The sequence below is a fragment of the Trachurus trachurus genome (assembly GCF_905171665.1).
Source record: "Trachurus trachurus genome assembly, chromosome: 3".
Classification (NCBI taxonomy): domain Eukaryota; kingdom Metazoa; phylum Chordata; class Actinopteri; order Carangiformes; family Carangidae; genus Trachurus; species Trachurus trachurus.
In genome coordinates, this window is record NC_139893.1 from 28,793,606 (window position 1) to 28,812,438 (window position 18,833).

The 18,833-nt window shown below is 41.9% G+C and overlaps 2 protein-coding genes across 3 annotated transcripts; one reads left to right on the forward strand and one right to left on the reverse strand.

Moving 5' to 3' along the window:
• Positions 1-737: 737 nt before the first annotated feature.
• arfgap2 (ADP-ribosylation factor GTPase activating protein 2) lies at positions 738-11,861 on the forward strand. 2 transcript variants are annotated; one of them, XM_084001630.1, is made up of 17 exons: positions 738-867; positions 2,566-2,684; positions 3,610-3,682; positions 3,777-3,908; positions 4,556-4,636; positions 5,582-5,687; positions 6,024-6,080; positions 6,682-6,726; positions 7,595-7,647; positions 8,225-8,361; positions 8,470-8,601; positions 8,732-8,860; positions 8,954-9,106; positions 9,199-9,325; positions 9,456-9,543; positions 10,094-10,218; positions 10,530-11,861. In XM_084001630.1, the coding sequence occupies exons 1-17, from the start codon at positions 796-798 to the stop codon at positions 10,548-10,550; spliced, it is 1,650 nt and encodes a 549-aa protein (XP_083857756.1). In that variant the 5' UTR covers positions 738-795; the 3' UTR covers positions 10,551-11,861. The 2 variants fall into 2 exon arrangements, with proteins under 2 accessions (XP_083857756.1, XP_083857757.1); XM_084001631.1 differs by lacking the exon at positions 6,682-6,726.
• A 595-nt stretch (positions 11,862-12,456) lies between these two features.
• On the reverse strand, positions 12,457-18,799 carry pex16 (peroxisomal biogenesis factor 16). Its single transcript, XM_084001632.1, has 11 exons — positions 18,529-18,799; positions 17,818-17,853; positions 17,022-17,098; positions 16,513-16,646; positions 15,505-15,605; positions 14,787-14,867; positions 14,368-14,520; positions 14,167-14,239; positions 13,800-13,919; positions 12,777-12,841; positions 12,457-12,642 (listed from the first exon to the last, which is right to left on the reverse strand). Exons 1-11 carry the CDS (start codon positions 18,659-18,661, stop codon positions 12,584-12,586), a joined length of 1,032 nt encoding a protein of 343 aa, XP_083857758.1. The 5' UTR covers positions 18,662-18,799; the 3' UTR covers positions 12,457-12,583.
• Between the last annotated feature and the right edge of the window lie 34 nt (positions 18,800-18,833).

Consider the following 18,833-nt stretch of genomic DNA (forward strand, 5'->3'; position numbering starts at 1 on the left):
GCTCATTCTGTCAGTTTCCGTGTCACCTATGGGAGAGGCAGCTCCTTTCCAAATTCACTAAACAAACCAGTCAAACCAGATCTGGACTGTACTATGACAATTCACGCTTTTTTTATTTTATTTTTTTACTTTTTTTTAAAATCCACCTTATGGATATTGAATTTTTTTATTTGATTTGGTCTTGTCAGTTTGTAAGCTGAACTTTGTTCTTGTTCTTGAAAAAATCAAAAATCAAATATTCAAAATATAAATAGCCTATATATATTCACATTGCCAAGGTTAAAAACACAAGCAAATAACAAAAACAACTTCACAGATCTGACAGTAGCCTACCTGTGCAGCATTTATAAAAAATAAAAAATAAAAAAAACTACAAAAAAACAGCAAAATGGGAAAAACTTGTATGTAGGCCTAAATGTAAATTAATTTGAAAGTGTTCTTTATTGTTGGTTGGTTAGTTGTGAGGAAGGATGCTCTTAATTTGCTGATTCACTTTTCTTATGAGCCTTTTGACTAGACCTACCTAATCTTTCCATTTGATCCAGTTAAAGGCTTAATGGTAATTGGCTGAGCCTTTCATGGGGTCGACCAGTAGGTGTTGACCACAGCTCCTAATCGGATGTGAAAAAAAAAAAAGTTTTGGAAACATGTTTTGTGGGCTATGACTATGAACCAATCATTTTCAGCTTTTGGAGTGACGTGTTGAAGCTTAGAACAATTTTCGCTTTCGTCAGACATTTGGGCCTGCGAGCACCCGTAGTGACGTCAGTTTATGGAAATTCTCAGAGTGACAAGATGGCTACGGAACCAAATAAGACTGAAATCCTCACCATTTTCAAAAGATTAAGATCCATTCCTACGAACAAGGTAACCGAGCCAAACACCACCGATGTTTGTGTATCATCCTCTACGCTTGTTGTGTACTGACAGCTCGTCGGTTTGCTCGATGTGTCCGGTAAGAAGCGGTTAGCTGGCCGGCTAACTGTTTTCCAGCTAGGCCCGGCTCTACGGTCGGGGAGCCAACGGGAGCTAACGGGGAGCTAGCCCACCAGTAAAGCAGTCAAACATAAAGGCCACGTATACGATTTGTGTTTGCCGAGGTGGCAAACCGGTCTGTTGAGCCTCGCCAGGTTCGAGAAATGACAGAAATCTTCGTTAGCCGGTCAATAAAACTAGACATGTTGAAAACGCAGCGCATGTAACGTAGACGGACACATTTGTAGTTTTGAAGCATTTGTCGTTGATGTTCACAGAGGATATCGAGCAGGTTATCAGAGCCTTAGCATCAGCTGTACATGTATATGATATATCGGCAAGCCGTCTTCAGTAAATGAATAAACAAATACGTTTTCCAGCTGCTTTAGTGTCACACCATTGTTACTGAGGCCATTAGCGTGGCAGCTTCTGTCTTCATCGGTACTTATTGAGGCCTCAGAGAAAAACTCACTATCATCCAACCTGTCATTGTCAGTTCTCCAGTTAATGCTTATTTCACTCTAACTGTAAATTTCACTATTAAAATCAAACCTAGAGTCATTTATTTTACTGTGATCCTCACAGTTTCCGTTACAGTTACAGTTGTGTGGCCTTTAGTCCTTGTCCTGTTACATAATCCCTAATTACAGTTTCTGGTTGTAATATGAATTTATTAGGCTACAAGCATTCTGATGGTGGAAACTTACTACAATCAATGGTGGTTTAGTGGTTATCCTGATGGGTTGGGTTCTTGATCTGTTTTTATGTTAAACTTATGTAAACTGTATCATTGCTATGGAGGTTTAGTGTTTTACTATGCTATCAAAGTTATTATTGATTTCTGTTACATATAAGGCAGACACAGGGTCGACATTGTGTTTCTCTCTAACCCCCTTAAGGATCAAAAAGCAACACAAAAGAGTATGGAAAAAACATAAATAATAACCTTTTCTGTTCCACCTGTACAATACTTACACAAGGTGCTCTATAGGAGGTTGGCTCACATGACCGGGGCAAGACGAGGAAACTCCTAATTTTGTTAACATGGTTTTTGTTAAACCCAGGTGACTTTCAACAGGAAATTCTACTTTCAATATCTCTGAAGTAGAGGGACAGTTATTCCTCCTCTGTTGATCTTCTATAAACTTTTTGAACTATTTCATAAGTTGGTGTTATGTGTTGTTGAGCTTTTTCAAAGTCTAAGAGACCAACGTGACTGTCAGCTGTGTATTTTCTTTGTGTGTGTGTTAATTATTATTTAATAACAACAGTTAAGATAAGAAATTGGGAGCTTGCGATTACACATAATATTGTGTTTTAAAACAGCGGTTATAGATCTCAGTAAAATTGTCCCAGGACAAACGTTTCATAAGGAGGTTGTTTTCACTTGTTTATCTGTCAGCAGAATTATGCACAAAGCAGCGAACTGATTAGCAGCAGACTTGGTGGAGGAGGGATGGGACATGACATGAGTCGGGGGATTTTAACTCACAAGAGTTTTGTTTTCTTTCTTTGAAGTCTGGATGCATTTTGTTTGACATTGGGAGGTCTGTGCTTTCTGAGCGTTTTCAAACATGTTGTTCTTTGCAGGTATGTTTTGACTGTTCAGCTAAAAACCCCAGCTGGGCCAGTATTTCCTATGGTGTGTTCTTGTGCATCGACTGCTCTGGCATCCACCGCTCCCTGGGAGTGCATCTCAGCTTCATCAGGTAGGCTCAACGATGAGTATTGTTGGTAGCAGACATGGTGCGACGTTCTTCCTTGACAGTTCTTTTGTATGAGACAAAAGGCATGTGTGTGCGTCACTTCTATTACAGGGGACACGAGTGAATATTTCTGTATACACTGTTCAGATGAATGCAGTTTTCTCTTGAACCACAGTTTGTGAATGACAGAGAATCAATAGACATTTGAGGCGACTGTACCTCAGCCACACTTTCCAGACTGAGTCATTTTGCGAAATCAAAAGTCCAACATTGACACACACTGCTGTGTGGAAGTCAGAAAGGAAGCCTGGGTTTTCACTTCTCTCAGGCCTTTTTTCTTTTGTTACACAACAATTTGTAGCACTTGTCATTTGTGCAAACTAGTGCAGCACCATGTGAAGCACCATGTCTGTCTTCCTCAACAGCAGCACATTGTAAAAACTAGTTCAGACAAGTGACCTGTAGTACCACGATCATGAATACATTTCATTTCATTTCATAACCTTTATTTAAACTCGGAGATATATTGAGGAGTAACCTCATTTACAATATAGCCGAGATGAGACACAAAACACACAAGGACAGAAGACAAGACATTTGAAACATACAAAAACATAACAGAATACCAGAATATAAATTGAAACATAGTTAAAAGCACGAGCAGTTAGAGGTAAAATAAGATGTTGTTATGGCTTTAAATTGTCCCATTGATAAAAGTGAGGTAAGTTTCAAATGATTCTGCAGAGTGTTCCAGGTTGTAGGTGCACAGTAAGAGAAGCTGGTCTTTCCAAGTTCGGTGTTAACTGAGGGAACCTGCAGTGTGAGCCAGTCTTTTGAGCGTGTGCGATAGAGACCTGTATTGTATGTAATATGTAATACCTGTCGTACTGAAGCGCTGACTTACCACCTTCTTCCCTTCCTCCATCAGATCCACTGAGTTAGACTCCAACTGGAACTGGTTTCAGCTTAGATGTATGCAGGTTGGCGGCAATACCAATGCGGTAAGTTGAATAAAGTCCAAACCCACATTCCAGGAAGCGTGATCACCTGAAACTAAAAAAAATAACTTTTTTTTTTCCCCCCTCCTCTCTGAAGATGGCATTCTTCCGCCAGCATGGCTGCTCTACGAACGACACCAACGCCAAGTATAACAGCCGTGCAGCCCAGATGTACAGGGAGAAGATTCGGCAGCAAGCAAACGCCGCGCTGTCCAAATATGGCACAGATGTGAGTACAAAGGAAGTGGAATTGTATCTCGTAGCCTTAATCATTACAGATGAGTCCATCATAGATGATCAGGCTGTGTCCCTGCCTTCGGTGGCAAAGCTACAGGGCTGTATTTCATTTTGTTTTTTAAATACTTCCAGCAGTAATATCACACATTTCCACATTCGGGCTGCTAACAGATATTATACTGTGAATATCGCCCAGGCCTCTTCCAGCTATCATGAATCTGCACAGGCATAATGAACCCTTTTTTGACACAATAAACCTATCTGCATAATATCTTGTATCTTAACTATACACACACACACACACTCTTATATCTTCCCAAGTCACAACATAGCGGTCGGTTTAATATCAAGTGAAATGTTTACGTCGATCATGTGATTTTTATGTTCACTTCACTGCTCTGATCTCTGGTCCAGCTCCTGTTGTATTTTAGCTGACGGCTGCACACAGTCTGATACAGCGGTTGAATAATGGCTTTTGATTTGCCTGGTGCCGCGTGGTGGATCACTGACATGTTGCATAATAATGATTATCAGCCACAGTGGCAGAACTGGTTCAGAGTCCACACAGTCCATCACAAAAATAAAGATAAAAAAAGAATTGTTATCATTCTACTGGGCGTCTCGTCCTCTCCGTCACAGCTGTGGATCGACTCATCTGGAGGAGGCACTCCCACAGTTCCTGAGAAGAAAGAGGCAGACTTCTTTGCTGAACATACACAGGTTCGTTTGTTTTCCTGTCAAATTCACAGCAGTAACGCTGCCGCTGTCTTCTGCTAAGAGTTTTATGACGGAAACCATTTCAAGTCAGGGAATATGATTTCTCATTTTTAAAATAATTTCTACCAGAACTTGGTTTGAAGCTGAAGCTGAACCGACACAGTTGGGACATTACATTAATGTCGCACTAATTACAGATTACACATGAGTTACAAACATCACTGGGATCTTAAAGCAGAAGTAAGTGATATATTTGTGTTAATATAAGTCTTAAATAGTTATATCTTCCGACAGCAATCATTTACATAGAGTGTTTGAACCGAAACACGGGTCTGTCAGTCACTCTGCTCTGCTCTGAGTCGAGGAGAAAACATTTATCGTATCCTACAGTTTTTATCCAATGAGGAGAGATAACGGCATGCAGGGCTGTGTGTGCAGCCAAGGGACGCCGTGAATGTGGCGACGTAGGGGCGAGGACTGTTATGGTGCGTTCAAGGAAACTCGTAACTCCGACCTGTGAAGTTGTATCAGTTTGATCTGGTACGAGTTCACGGGTCGGAAGTTACGAGTGGCCGTTATAGTGACTTTCACAGGTAAAACAGGTCGGAAAAACACGAGTGGGTTGCCTGGAACGCTACAAAGTCATAAGTTGTGACTTGAAGCTGTAATTTACGATTTCAAAAGCCTGCCTGGAACGCAGCATTAGCGAAAATGACCGGGTCGCTTACTTCTGCTTTAATTGGTATCAATAACTTTAAAAACTATGTTAAAGTTGAGGTAAGAAAAATAACTGAACTGTACAATGATGCAGTCTAAAAGTGGTTCTGAAAACTGACTGAAAACAGCATAAAAAGGTATAATTGAAATAATCCAGAAAATGGGTTTTAAAATAGAGTTTTTCTGCCATGTAGTTGAAATTACAAATACCTTTTAATTGTTTCTTTGCAGCCGGCTAATGACTGGAGCATGGCGCCGGCCTCGGAGCCAGAGCTGAATGGAGCCGCTATCAACTCCCAGCTGACGGACACGGCAGCTAAAGTCCAGGATGACACCCGTTAGTAAAAAACACATTCGTCTGTTACTTCATATCTCTTGCTCCTTATGAAAGTTGCTCAGCCAAAACAACTGTTTCACGTACCAAACTTCTTCTGATAACAAGAGTTAATATCCCATCGGTGCTGATTAAGTCCACCTCTAATCTTCTCAAAGTTGCCACGGAGCAGCTGTCAATGTGGCAGCTTTTTGAAAATATAATGACCATAAAGTAGTTAACTAAACAACACTTCACTTTAGACAGTGCAGCAAACTGTGTGATAAAAAGCACGAGTCTTTAGTTTCATTGTTTCAAATGTTTGATGGGGTTTTTTTTTTGTTATGGTTTTTTTTTTAGCGCAAGAGGAAGGACCGAGCATCGATGGCCTGAGCACATCACCCAAAGCCTCCATTGGTGAGTCTTGAGCGCCGTCCTGCTCTGCTCTTGTGTAACCGCTGTCACATGTAATTCCTCCTCTCACGTCTGACACTCGCTCTCAATCTCACTCTGCATCTTCATTTCTATCTCTCTCTCTCTATTGCTTTCACTCTCTTTGTCTCTTTCTATCTCTGTGGTTTATCCGCACAAACTATTTGACTTTGTTCTCTACACAGTCGACATGACTGCAGATTATGGTGCTTGTTGTGGTTGTCTCCAAAACAGGGTCCTGATCACTAAAAGTTTTAGACACAATTAACAAGAAAACCATGAAAAATGTTAAAACTCTATGTCTCTGTCTGTTAGGTGAGGTGTCTTCATAATCATGAACATGACTTTCACTTTTTATTTTTCAAGGTCTGAAGCAAATGTGCCAGTGTTTACATTATTGATTATTTTCCTGATTATTTTTTCAGTCAATGATGCCAATGTAACACAAAGTAATGATGCGCAAGAAGACGCAGCACAATAATGGAAAGGTGTATAAATAGACAGTAATTACGCCTCTATAATCTGTTGTTTGACAAACGGGTTAATTGATGGGCGCTTGTGGTGACTGGTTTGTCTCGTCCCGTAGAGGAAAACATGCGTTTGTCATCACAGGAAGAACGGACACCCAGAGGTGACTGACTGGTGTGAGCTAAGCTGTTGTTTCTTTTGCCCCAGGCGCATGGTTGTGTTGCTTGATTGACATCTCAAAAACTGCCTCCCTCTCTTCCCCCGCTTCTCCCACGCACGATTCCTGCTGTTGAACAGGTTTTGAAATTGAAAATGAAATGAAACCCTCTTGTCATGCAGATGATGTGATTAAGAGATTAATCGTCTCATCTGTGTATGTGTTGGTCAATAAGAAACCATGACAAGTATTCTTTTGTTCCCTCTAACTTGACAGGTGAACTGGATTTAATTTAGAAAAGATGTCCTTACTAGAGAAAAACACTGTTAGTGTTGTGTTCATTCAGTTTGTGGTTCTCTCATTTCTATAGGTTTGTTTCACACAACACTGTAGGACAAAGTGTGTTCAAAGTTAAATATTGAGCCTCAATACATATTTGTGTTTGAACCATAAAAGTGTATATGTGTAAACATGAGGAATATCAGCTGATTAATCAGTTATTGAAATGTTTTACTCCCTAATATCAATTATTGGTTGGGCCCAAGTTGTGGAAGTGGAGATGTTGAACATATCATCTGATTCTCATAAAGGAGTTTAAAAAAAAAACAGCGATTGCGAGAAGGCAGATGTTTTTTGGAGACTGAGGTGAAAAGAAGAGGAAGGAGAAGTTTAGATACTGTGTCTGTGCTCTGGCTTCTCTAACAGAGCGTTCTGCTTTGTGTTTTTGTTGTGAGTTGCAGTTTGAGAATTAACCCACTCAGTGCTGCTTCTCCTCAGTGGCAGCTTTTTGTTTTGTTGAGCTGGTGTGTTTTTCTTTTCTCAAATCAGGATTTGAAAAAAAAAAAATTTAAGATTATGTCACTTTTTGTTCCAGATGTGAAACCTTCTATTATTGGAAAGAAGAAGCCGATGACGGCCAAGAAAGGGGTGAGTCACAGTTTAACCAGAAAGTTCATGTTGGTAACTGGACTGGATAGTAATGATGACCATAAAGTGTAGAGGGAAGTGTTTATTGACGTTGAAGATGGCCCCAAGAGTAAAATTCAAGATGTAGGCATATAAGTATTTAATTTTTTGTCTGTTTGTCCCTTTTTTTTTTTTTTTTTTTTTTTACATAACAATGAAATACAGATGTTTAAGCCCCAAAGAATACTGTACTCAGGAAAGCATATTTCCTTTAAAGTATTTATTATATTTGAAGTGCGATATTTTTTTTATGCTATGTCTTAACTTGCCGTACTACTCCTCCTTTTATTGTATAATTTGTACAGTGACAAAAAAAGGCTTTCTATAGTTATAAAGCTTAAAAAATCATTGCAAACCATTGTTAAAATAAACTAGGTTACAGAAGAAGTAATCTTATTTGTGAAAGATATTAGGAAATTATCTGCTTTGAATAATAGTTGATGTTACAAGGTGTTAACAAGGTTATTCCATTAAAAAAAAAAGCTCAACCATCACAGTGAATAAGGAGAAAAACACTAACTTCCTTTCCCTGATGCAGCTCGGTGCTAAGAAAGGTCTCGGTGCCCAGAAGGTGAGCAGCAAGAGTTTCTCCGAGGTGGAGAAGCAGGCGCACGTGGCCGAGAAGCTGAGAGAGGAGCAGGTGGCCGAGGCAAAGAAACAAGCCGAGGAATCCATGTGAGTTTTATTTGATCTCTGTTTGTCTTCAGCTTTGAGGGAAACCGTGACGGCTCCTCACATTTGTCCGCATTGCGAGTTGACGCGGCTCCGTCTCTGTGTTCTCAGTGTGGCCTCGATGCGTCTGGCGTACAAAGAGCTGGAGATCGACAGGAAGATGGAGGAGAAGAAGATTCAGACCCTGGAGGGGAAGAAGAGGGAGCAGGCGGAGAGGCTGGGCATGGGCTTCGGCAACAGGAGGTAACGTCACGGCAGGAAATGACGGGTTGCTTTCAACCAGAAGGTCACCATGGGGACGAGTCGTCTGTTCTCCACCGGTGTTTGAGCTGCGAAGTTGAAGCTTTGGTGTTTGTGTTGTTTCCCGTTTCAGTGCCGTGTCCCACTCGGTGATGTCAGAGATGCAGGTGATCGAGCAGGAATCTCCCATAGGAGCAAAGTCTTCCTCTCGCTCCAAACTGGACATGTTTGATGAGCCGGGCTTCACCTCTGGACCCCCCAAGTAAATATACGCACCCTCCCTTTATTGATCCTCCTCTGTCAGTTTCAAGTCGTGAACCCGCCGTGGTTAAACCCACTGTGGTGGATGTTTCAGGTACAAGGACAACCCGTTCACAGTGGGAGATAGTTTCGGGTCCCGGTGGGACGCTGACGGAGGGAGCGCCTCCTTCACCGCCTCCTGGGCTCTGGAGAAAGACGACCCCAAAGAGGAGGTCACCATCTCTAGTATTCAGCCAATAGGAGAGAGGTAACTACACTGACTCTCGGGGGGGTTCAGCCTCTGTTCAGTGTCGTCGTGTGCGCTGCAGCTCTGACCGTGTGGTGTCCTGTTGAATCCAGACTCCCCAGCAGGAGGAAAGCTGAGGTGGCGGCTCCCGTGTCGGAGTCGAGCGAGGCCCGGCAGAAGTTTGCCAATGCCAAGGCCATTTCCTCGGACATGTTCTTTGGTCGGGAGAGCAGTGCCGAGGTGAGACACCACATCTCCCTTCACATCTGTCTAAAATAAAAATCTTTACTGTGTATTTTTTTTTTTTAATGTTTCGATGAACTATGTCCTGTTAGATCCTTGTTTTAACTTTCTTTCTGTCCTCTGTCAGTACGAGGCCAAGACGAGACTGGAGAGCATGTCCGCTAGCACCTCCATCAGTTCAGCTGACCTGTTTGGAGACGGCAGTGACCCGAAAGGTGAGAGCTGCTCCTCAGTGTGGAGCCAAGTACATTAAAAAAAGTTAGAGTTAAAGTAGCAGCAGCAGCAGTAGCAGCAGTAGCAGCTAAAGGATCAGAGTGACGTTACTGTGTTCGTCTAAGTGACAGAAAAACAACATTCAGCATCAAGACATTTTCATACAGTGTCCCTTTCATACAGTTTAGAGAAAAAGAAAACAGGGAGGGTTATTGATCTTTTCTCTACAACAAAATGATTCATTTGTGAAAATAAAATCAGGTCTAATAGGAAGTTGTAGTTGTGTGTTTGTCCCTAACTATGGCACTGAGCTGTACATCTGTAAAAACACCTCACAATTATAAATCTGACTTTGTAAAGTCTCAGAATTTCCCAAAACAGCTGCTCACTGACTTTATTTAATCAAACCTCACTCAGAGGGAGAGTGATGTGAATTTGTTGGGGACTATTTTCTGCAGCGGATTAATCCACATCCTGTAATATAGTGTGTGTGTGTGTGTGTGAGAGAATTGGAATGAGTGTTAACTGAGTCGAACTGCTCTTGCTCCTCAGCGCGGGCCTCAGGCTTCGACAGCGTGCTTCCCTCCGGCCCCGACATCGCCCAGTTCAAACAGGGAGTCAAGACCGTTGCAGGCAAGATGGCCGTCCTCGCCAACGGAGTGATGAACACGATCCAGGTGAGACGGCAGCCGAAGAGTGCTGACCCAGAAATCATATTTTCATCTTCTTCATACAGTTCACAATTATTGCTCATAACGTAGATTAGAGTTCTTTTCCTGTAGACCTCTATATAAACTTTCAGGACTGATAATAGAGAGCTGTCAACTGTATAAAAGTGATTCCATTAGAGCAGCTGATCAATCAATACATTGATTTAGGTTATGATACACACCTGGTTCCGTGTCACAGGGTGGAGGAGTGGATCTCCTGCTGTTTGACCCCGTCCTGACTCCTGACTGTCGTGTATTTCTCCCTTTGTTGTTGCCAGGACCGTTACGGCTCCTACTGATCGGCCCCGAGTCGAGCGTCGGCCTGTGGGAACACAAACTAACCAACGTCTGCGTAGAGCCAACCAGCCTCCTGACTGACATGTGCATTTGGGCGGAAGAGACGGGACGAGAGAGAAGAGGGGCGGGAAGCGGAGGATTTGCATGAAGAGTGGAGGAAGAAGTCGTCCTTCTCGCCCGTCCCTCTTTTAGAGACAATTTTCCAGGAGTGAGACAGTATTTTCTCCTCATCCTCATTAGCAGACTCTTGAGTTTTATTTTCATAAAGGAAACCATGGAAAGGTGTAGTCTTTTCTAAACCAAGAGTTTTGTTGTAATTTACTGTCAAGAAATTTTTTGGTCTTAGATTTTCACAAATGACGTCAAGAGTTAATTCTACGATATTTTATTCCTCCTGCATAAATCAAAGTGTTGTTCATATTATCGAATATTCTTCCCAGTTCTGTCTTTTATTTTGTTTTATTGTGATATTAAAAAAAATGCAGTATATATATTTTCAACTTTTAGCATCAATTTGAACAAGAATCCACAATGTTTGCATTCAGCGTTTGATTCACTGCTGCTCACTCACAGTAGAGTTTGTCCACAGGTTATTGTTGTTTTTTTATTTTACACAATTTCAGAGACTTTGTGAGTTCTGGGATCCTGCACTTCTGTCTGGGTGAAAACACTGGAGCATCAGATGTTTGATGTCCGAGCTGCTGCGGTTATTTATTATCTGACTCGTGTCGGTCGCGCACAGGAATTTGAAATTTCAAATTAAGACTGATGGGGGGGGGGCATTCAATTAAAAATATAGATCAATGCGTATTGATACATCAGATAGAACGTGCTCAGTCCCAGCTCATTAAAAGTTGACACTGTCTCGACTATGCATCTACATTTTACTACAACTGTACTCTACAACTGTTTCTGCCAGTTGGATCTGAAGTCTGCCACGACCCTGAAAACACAAGACGCTCTGTTGACGCTGCCTTTTCCCCTGTTTTTTTTTTTTATTACTTGGAAGGCCGATGTCTTCAGTTTACATGGTTATCGTTTCACACATTTTGACCAATGAGAAAATATTCCAGACGTTCACATTGTAAAACATGATCATGGTTGTGCCTCTTAAGTGATGATGATGATGCTCAGAGTAAGAAGCCTTTCAGTATTTGTCTTTCTTCCCTGTTTGTCTCAATCCCCTCGGTCACTTGAGGTCCTGGCAGATTTCACATTCAACATGTTATTGAGAGGACGGTCTGAACAGATGAGGGTCCTGGTTCGTGATTTTTTTTTTTTTTTTGGAAAGATCAGAGTGTCATATTTTTTCCCAGCGTGGCCGAGCCTGCGTGTGTGTGTGTGTGTGTCCCACCCGTGTGATAAACTCCCACAAAGTAACAACCATGTGGCGCGAAAGGATGAAACATTGGACTATTTATTTGTAGGCTACAAAAAACAGAAACTTATTCAGTATGTTAATAAAGATGGAAAAAACCTCCGCTGCTGTGTTCACGTCTCTGACTCCGACTCCACTGCACACACTTCATTATATATATTATTAACTTTAATCTGCTTCAGTAGCTTCACTTCTCTGTGCATGATAACTTTCCAACAGCGGCTGGTGGAAGTGAGGGGTGGAGAGGTTTATGTGCTTCTCGGGTTTAAATCTCTGCACTGCAGCTCTGCCGTCACTCAGACACTTGTGATCTGCCTGAATCTTACAAATTTGACGAGTCAAGTGCTAATACTATACGACAGACACGAAGAAATCAAGACGTTCATAAGGCAAAACACTTTCTTTAGCATTGATTAAACCAGTTCTCTGTAGTGTCAGAAAGAAGGATTAAAACCTGCAGGTCAGAATCATGTGACTGCTTAGATCTCTGAATTCAGAAACATGACACCGTCATGCTGTCACTCTCCATATTTGATTGTTGGGGGGTGGGGGAGGGTCATGATGGCGGGTGTCTCTGACCAGCCATGGGACACTTTATTTCTTGCCGTCGCCCCCACGATGATGTTAAAAAGGTTGAAGGTGGAGACGCAGCAGGTTTTAGCCCCAGTTGTAGAAGTAGATCTTCTGCCAGGTGGGGAGGTAATCCATCAGAGGACCTGAGACACAGACACGGGGGGAAGGGTCAGAGCCTGCTGATTCTTGATATTTTTTCTTTGTATTTTATGTTTAACTCAATAAACACTTTTTCTGGACTTGAAAAGACTATGTGATTGAAGGCCTGAGTACTTACGAGCAACGAGTCCTATTCCTGGGACGTGATCGGCCAGGAGTCTGAGCAGGAAGAGGATCTTCTCCCTGCAGACGAAGAAACACGATGCCAAACACAATTTAAACAACAAATCTTAAAAACATTTAAAGCTGCACAGATGCTTGTGAAAAAGATATGAGCGTTTTTCTTGTTGGACGAAAACAATTTATCATTAAAGGGACACTTCACCCAAAATTGATAACTCACCAATTTTCTTCTCACCGTCATGCCAAGGAAGGGTTCGGAGAACTTTTGGAGTCATCAAAACGCTTTTGGAGTTACAGGATTTTTATATAATGGTGGCGGATAGACTTCACTTTTGAATTGTCCAAAACACACACACTATGAAACATCCAAGTACTTAATTTGATCTCTGTTTTGAGCCTTGTTGTAGCAGTAGCTCCCAGTGGCTCTGTTGATGTTTGTGCACATGTGCAAGATTTGCTGTGAGATGTTCTATCATACATCCAATGGTTTACAACAATGAACAAACATCTTACAGCAAATCTCATGCATGTGCACAAACATCCACTGGGAGCTACTACTACAACAAGGCTAAAAACAGAGATCAAATTAATTTTTCCGAACAACTTCTTCATGTTGCGGCTTCAGGACACTTGGGTCAGTACGGACGAGCAGTGTGGAGGTATTTGGATGTTTCATAGTGTTAGTTTTGGACAATTCAAAAGCACTATCCAACGCCATTATATGAAAATCCGTTGCCAGCCGGACCCCCCCTGGAACTCCAAAAGCGTTTTGATAACTCTGAAAGTTCTCCGAACCCATCGTTGGCATGACGGTGAGTAGAAAATTGGTGAATTATCGATTTTGGGTGAAGTATCCTTTTAACCTAATTGATGGAAAAAATGTTATCTTGTTTTGGACTTTTAAACATACGACCTTGGTCTCTGGGAAATCTTCAGAAATTTCACACTGATTCTGATTCTTAACAATTTAATGGACTTCATAAATGACGGAAATGAGGTACGTCGCTGCGACACTTACTCTGAGTATTTGTCGTAGAAAGGCGAGCGCAGCAGGTAGTAGAGCAGGAGGAAGGTTCTCCTCCTCATCTCCGCTCTCTCCCAGCGGTTCTGAAACTTGGTCTCATTGAGCAACGCGAAGCTGCAGGAAAGAAAAACACAACATCAATCACTGGATCACTGAACATGAAGCTTTTCATAACTCAAACAAAAGACACAGAGCACATTTATCTTTGATTTATTCATAGCAACTGGTCAAGAAATAACTGACTACATTTCTTTCCAAAATAATAAAGTATAATTTGTCTTGCCTTGCCTTGTCTTGTCTTGGTTAAATATTCAGTATATGTACGTGAGGACGTGAATCTGTTCCGGAGGAGCTTTCTCACCTGGACAGTTCGAGGGCTCCGGAGATGAGCCACGGCTTCCACGACCGTTTCCCACAGACAGCGAGGCAAAGCACTGCAGGCAGCGTTCAGGAAAACTGAACTGAACTGAAGCAGGACCCTGGTCTTCTCCTGCTAACATTTAAATGGTTGAGCTGCACTGACAGATGTGCTGCACAGCAGTGGACTGAGACAGAAGGATACAGTGGACGAGAGGTCGGCTGATGTACACAGACTCAGCGATGGTCTCCTGCAGCCCCAGCTCTGTTGGCTTGTTGTGGAGCTTCTCCCTCAGGCTGCTGCTCCTCCTCTTCCTCTGAGTCGGTGCCCCCAAGAGGCGGGCCTGCAGGGACTGACCTGCCGCGACATCAACAAATAAATCAGCAAAACAGCTGCTGGTTTAACATTTTTGCACTGTTGTAAGTTCACACTTTCTATTAATTTCTTGTTACTGCTATGAAAAGAATATGTGTTTCACATTTAAAGCAGCACGTTGAGTGTTTTTATTTAAATGGGTGTAACTTGACGAGCAGAGGAACAAATAAAGCTGTGACATTAAAGAGAGTCCACAGAGCTCTGTCCATCGTCCCCATGGAGACATAATGATGATTTTTTTTTCTTACCACTGCCCAGCGGCCTAATGACCCGTCCTGACCTCTGACCCACAAAACACGTGTCATCTTGCGCTTCGCCGTCAACATCATCTGTGGAGAAGAAACAACATTTGTTTTGTAGTTTAAAGCTGCTTCAGTGATTTTTGTTAGGCAACAGAAGAAGCTGTAAATATGGCATCATTACCCTGCAGAGGCGACATGGTGAACTTGTTAACAAACACATTTACTTATTCTTTTCATTTGTTTTATATACTATTTATATATTTTATTAACTTATTTTTTGTTTGTTTCATGTTCATTTGCAGCATTTGGTCAACTCAAGCTGTGTCTGAATGTGTTCTGGAGATGACACTGACTTGACTTACACAAATATTTATATAGATATGTTATTAATAGAAGAATAATGAGAATATTGGGGAAATGTTTTTTTTTAATTACACTTTCTACTACATATATATTACAATTTCACTCCCTCTATGGAGGATCAGTGAAGTCTTATCTCATCTTAGTGATGAGTGCAGCTTTAATTAACTGACATTAACTGACATTAACTGATTTTGGTGTGACTTGTTGGCAGTGAGTCTGAAGCCATGCTAACAGCTCTGTGAGGCTCAGGCAGCTACGGGCTAAAAGCTACTGTTAGCAGACACATGCTCACTGATATGTGACGTAACCTCTTGACTTTGAAGCTCAAAGTCCAACATTAAAACATGAAAAGATAGCTGACCTTCAACGCTGAGCTCTGCAGCTCTGTCGAGGGGGATTATGGGAGGTGAAGTCTGGATGCCAGATTTATACCACAGAAGAAGCACAATGCGAAAAATTGTCCTGAGGATGAACATGAGAAAAAAAAGTCTGAGTGGAACAACAGAGTTACATCATGCATTTATGGTTAATTAGTAGACATTATTATACAAGATCTGACAACAAGTTTTTATCTTATTTCTGCATCTATTCCATTTTTTAAAATATATCATTAAACAATATAAAACATGTACTTCAAACCAGGTACTAATTCATCAACAAGTTCAATCCATTTTCTGGTTCCAGGCTTTCTGCCAGATGTTGAACCAGCTGCAGAGATTTTCTTATTTCAAAACACAGACGGTTTATGTTGGTCTTAAAATCCAAATGTTTCTTGTAAGATCAGTGCACAAGTTAAAGCAGAAGTAAGCGATCCGGTCGTTTTGGCTAATGCTGCGTTCCAGGCCGGCTTTTGAAACCGTAAATTACAGCTTCAAGTCACAACTTACGACTTTGTAGTGTTCCAGGCAACCCACTCGTGTTTTTCCGACCTGTTTTACCTGTGAAAGTCACTATAACGGCCACTAGTAACTTCCGACCCGTGAACTCGTACCAGATCGAACTGGTACGACTTCACAGGTCGGAAAAACACGAGTTACGGGCTGCCTTGAACGCACCATAACAGTCCTCGTCCCTACGTCACCACATTCACGCGCATCCCTTGGCTGCACACACCGCCCTTCATGCTGTTCTCTCTCCTCATTGGATAAAACTTGTAGGATACGAGAAAAGTTTTCTCCTCGGCTCAGAGCAGAGCAGAGTGACTGACAGACCCGTGTTTCGGTCCAAACACTCTATGTAAGTGATTGCTGTGGGTAGATAGACTTATATTAACACAAAAATATCGATTACTCCTGCTTTAAATATGGGATCACTCCATGTTCATTGAAACTTGACTAGAGGAGTTTTGAGGGATAGTTTAAACACATACTTAAAAATCTGAATGAGTCCGATCACCAGCCAGCGGCCAACGTCACCCCACAGCTTACAGGCTCCAATCTCCAGGAAAACTTCCACGTACTCCAGCACAGAGAGCCAGGTCAGGAGCCTCTGCTGAGACAGAGACTGAACACACACAGACATCAGGTGCCAACAGTGGTGAACATTTTAACTTTCAGCCATAGCTTCTCAGTCAAACTGAAACTGCAGCATGTTTCTGCAAGGATTAAGGGAAATTTATGAATGATGTTGCCATGGCGGCCACACTTTTTATGTTTTCTGTAAGTGTTTGTAGATTTGAATTCAATAGTTGGGATTCAGTTACAAGTTTAAACAAATGAGTGACTTCTGACAACTCATAAAGCAGCCCTGAAAGTATCCAGATCCTCACAGTGTCATGTTCATGAAAAAAGACGAGAACTAAATGGGTCATTGTGGTTCACTGAGTCCAGCTTGATGGATAAAAGTTGTTTAAAGGGGAAGCCTTGAGGAGGAACTCACCACAGGGAAGGTACATCTCAGGCCTTTGCGCAGGATGCTGTCATTGAACAGAACCAGGAGGTTGGAGGCAGAATAAACTGAAAAATACACAAAGAAGAGGTGTAATCAATCTGAATAGCAGAAAACCCCTGAAACAGGCCCAACAGTGAACAGATTACAAAAAGAACTGCTGTTTTTTTCTACAGATAAACTCATTTTACTGCATGTAATGTTAAAGCAGATATCAGCTTCACGGCCGTTTCGGCTAATGCTGCGTTCAAGGCAGGCTTTTGAAACCGTAAGTTACAGCTTCAAGTCACAACTACGACTTGGTAGCGTTCCAGGTAACCCGTAGCTCGTGTTTTTACCATCCTGTTGTCTGTGAAAGTTCCCTATAACGGCCACTCGTAACTTCCGACCCGTGAACTCGTACCAGATCGAACTGGTATGACTTCACAGGAAGGAAAAACACAAAGTACGAGTTTCTTTGAACGCACCATGAGTTAGCAGCCCCCGCCCTTGTCAGGCATCAATTGGTCCTCGTGCTACGTCACCACATTCACGCGCATCCCTTGGCTGCACACACAGCCCTTCATGCCGTTCTCTCTCCTCATTGGATAACACTTGTATCCCACAAGGAAAATTTTCTCCTCGGGTTACAGCAGAGCAGAGTGACGGAGAGACTCGTGTTTAGGCTGAAATACTTCATGTAAGTGATTGCTGACGGAAAATAGGACTATTTAGGACTTATATTAACAAAAACATTCCACTGATATCTGCTTTAATTTCTTGTAAATAGATCAACAAGAGTACTCACCTAGTTCTGATATCTCATGGGAATCTGCAAATCGCCCTGTGTGAAATAACAGTTACAACATGTTACTGTTTGTTATGTGCTGGAAACATCAGAAAACAACAGGAACACTGTGGAAAGTATCTCTGATGTTTGGACAGGACACATCAACATTGACAGGGAAAATTGTATATCTCTTGATTTCTGAAAGTGAACAGAGGTGAATTCAGACAAATGAGTGTCTCTTCAAATGTTTCTGTTAAAAGAACAGCATCTAAGATCAAGACAACTTTCAGATAGGTCACTCCAAGACAGAAAATGACCATCCACACAAAATTGACAATCACCATATCTGCCCAAATAGATAGATACTTTATTTGATTCCTTTAGTACAGAAGGCCTAGGTATTACCAACGTCTCTGGTATTAGGTGATATCGGGTACTGAATCAGGAGCATGGTGAGCTAACAAAGCTGCAGTGCAATAATTAATCATTTGATGCCAGTTTTAAGGACAGTCTGCAGGAGAATGGGTTATTTTCTACTATAAAAGTCAACATGTCATTTTGCAAACTTTTGCGTACAATGGAAAATGAAACTACAAACTCTCTGGGTTGAAGCGAAGCGCAGTGATATCCTGTCACTGCCTATGCTCAGCCTTAACACGGCCTCTACAGCTACTGACGCTTTGTTTTGTACCGTTAACACGAGTTTAACCAGGTGCTGCTGAGACTCACCTGCGATCAGATAGGACAGTGTCCGCACGGTGCTCTCCAGCTGTGCTGTGGCAGCTGGATTCGTCCTCACGTACTCGGTGTAACGCTGATAAACACGAGTCAGTCTGTCCACGTACTCTTTAATGTGAGACATTTTACCTCTCACCTACTGCGCATTGAAAGACAAGCTCTTCATTTAGTGTCTGTGCCAGTCAAAGTTTGTTTGTTTATTTCCTGTTTTCTCTAATGAACAGTTTTTTTCAAACCAAGCAAACTTCCGTGTACATGGTCCGTCGGTCATTTCCGTCCCTCCGCTCTCGCCTTCC

Excerpts from the sequence above, each read along its gene's own strand:
- arfgap2 (XM_084001630.1), top strand. The coding sequence starts at position 796 with ATGGCTACGGAACCAAATAAGACTGAAATCCTCACCATTTTCAAAAGA. Across the intron at positions 3,683-3,776 it reads TTGGCGGCAATACCAATGCG|ATGGCATTCTTCCGCCAGCA; the intron begins GTAAGTTGAATA and ends TCCTCTCTGAAG. Across the intron at positions 8,861-8,953 it reads TTCACCTCTGGACCCCCCAA|GTACAAGGACAACCCGTTCA; the intron begins GTAAATATACGC and ends TGGATGTTTCAG.
- pex16 (XM_084001632.1), bottom strand. The coding sequence starts at position 18,661 with ATGTCTCACATTAAAGAGTACGTGGACAGACTGACTCGTGTTTATCAG. Across the intron at positions 17,854-18,528 it reads ACTGTCCTATCTGATCGCAG|GGCGATTTGCAGATTCCCAT; the intron begins GTGAGTCTCAGC and ends TATTTCACACAG. Across the intron at positions 14,868-15,504 it reads TGCAGAGCTCAGCGTTGAAG|ATGATGTTGACGGCGAAGCG; the intron begins GTCAGCTATCTT and ends TCTTCTCCACAG.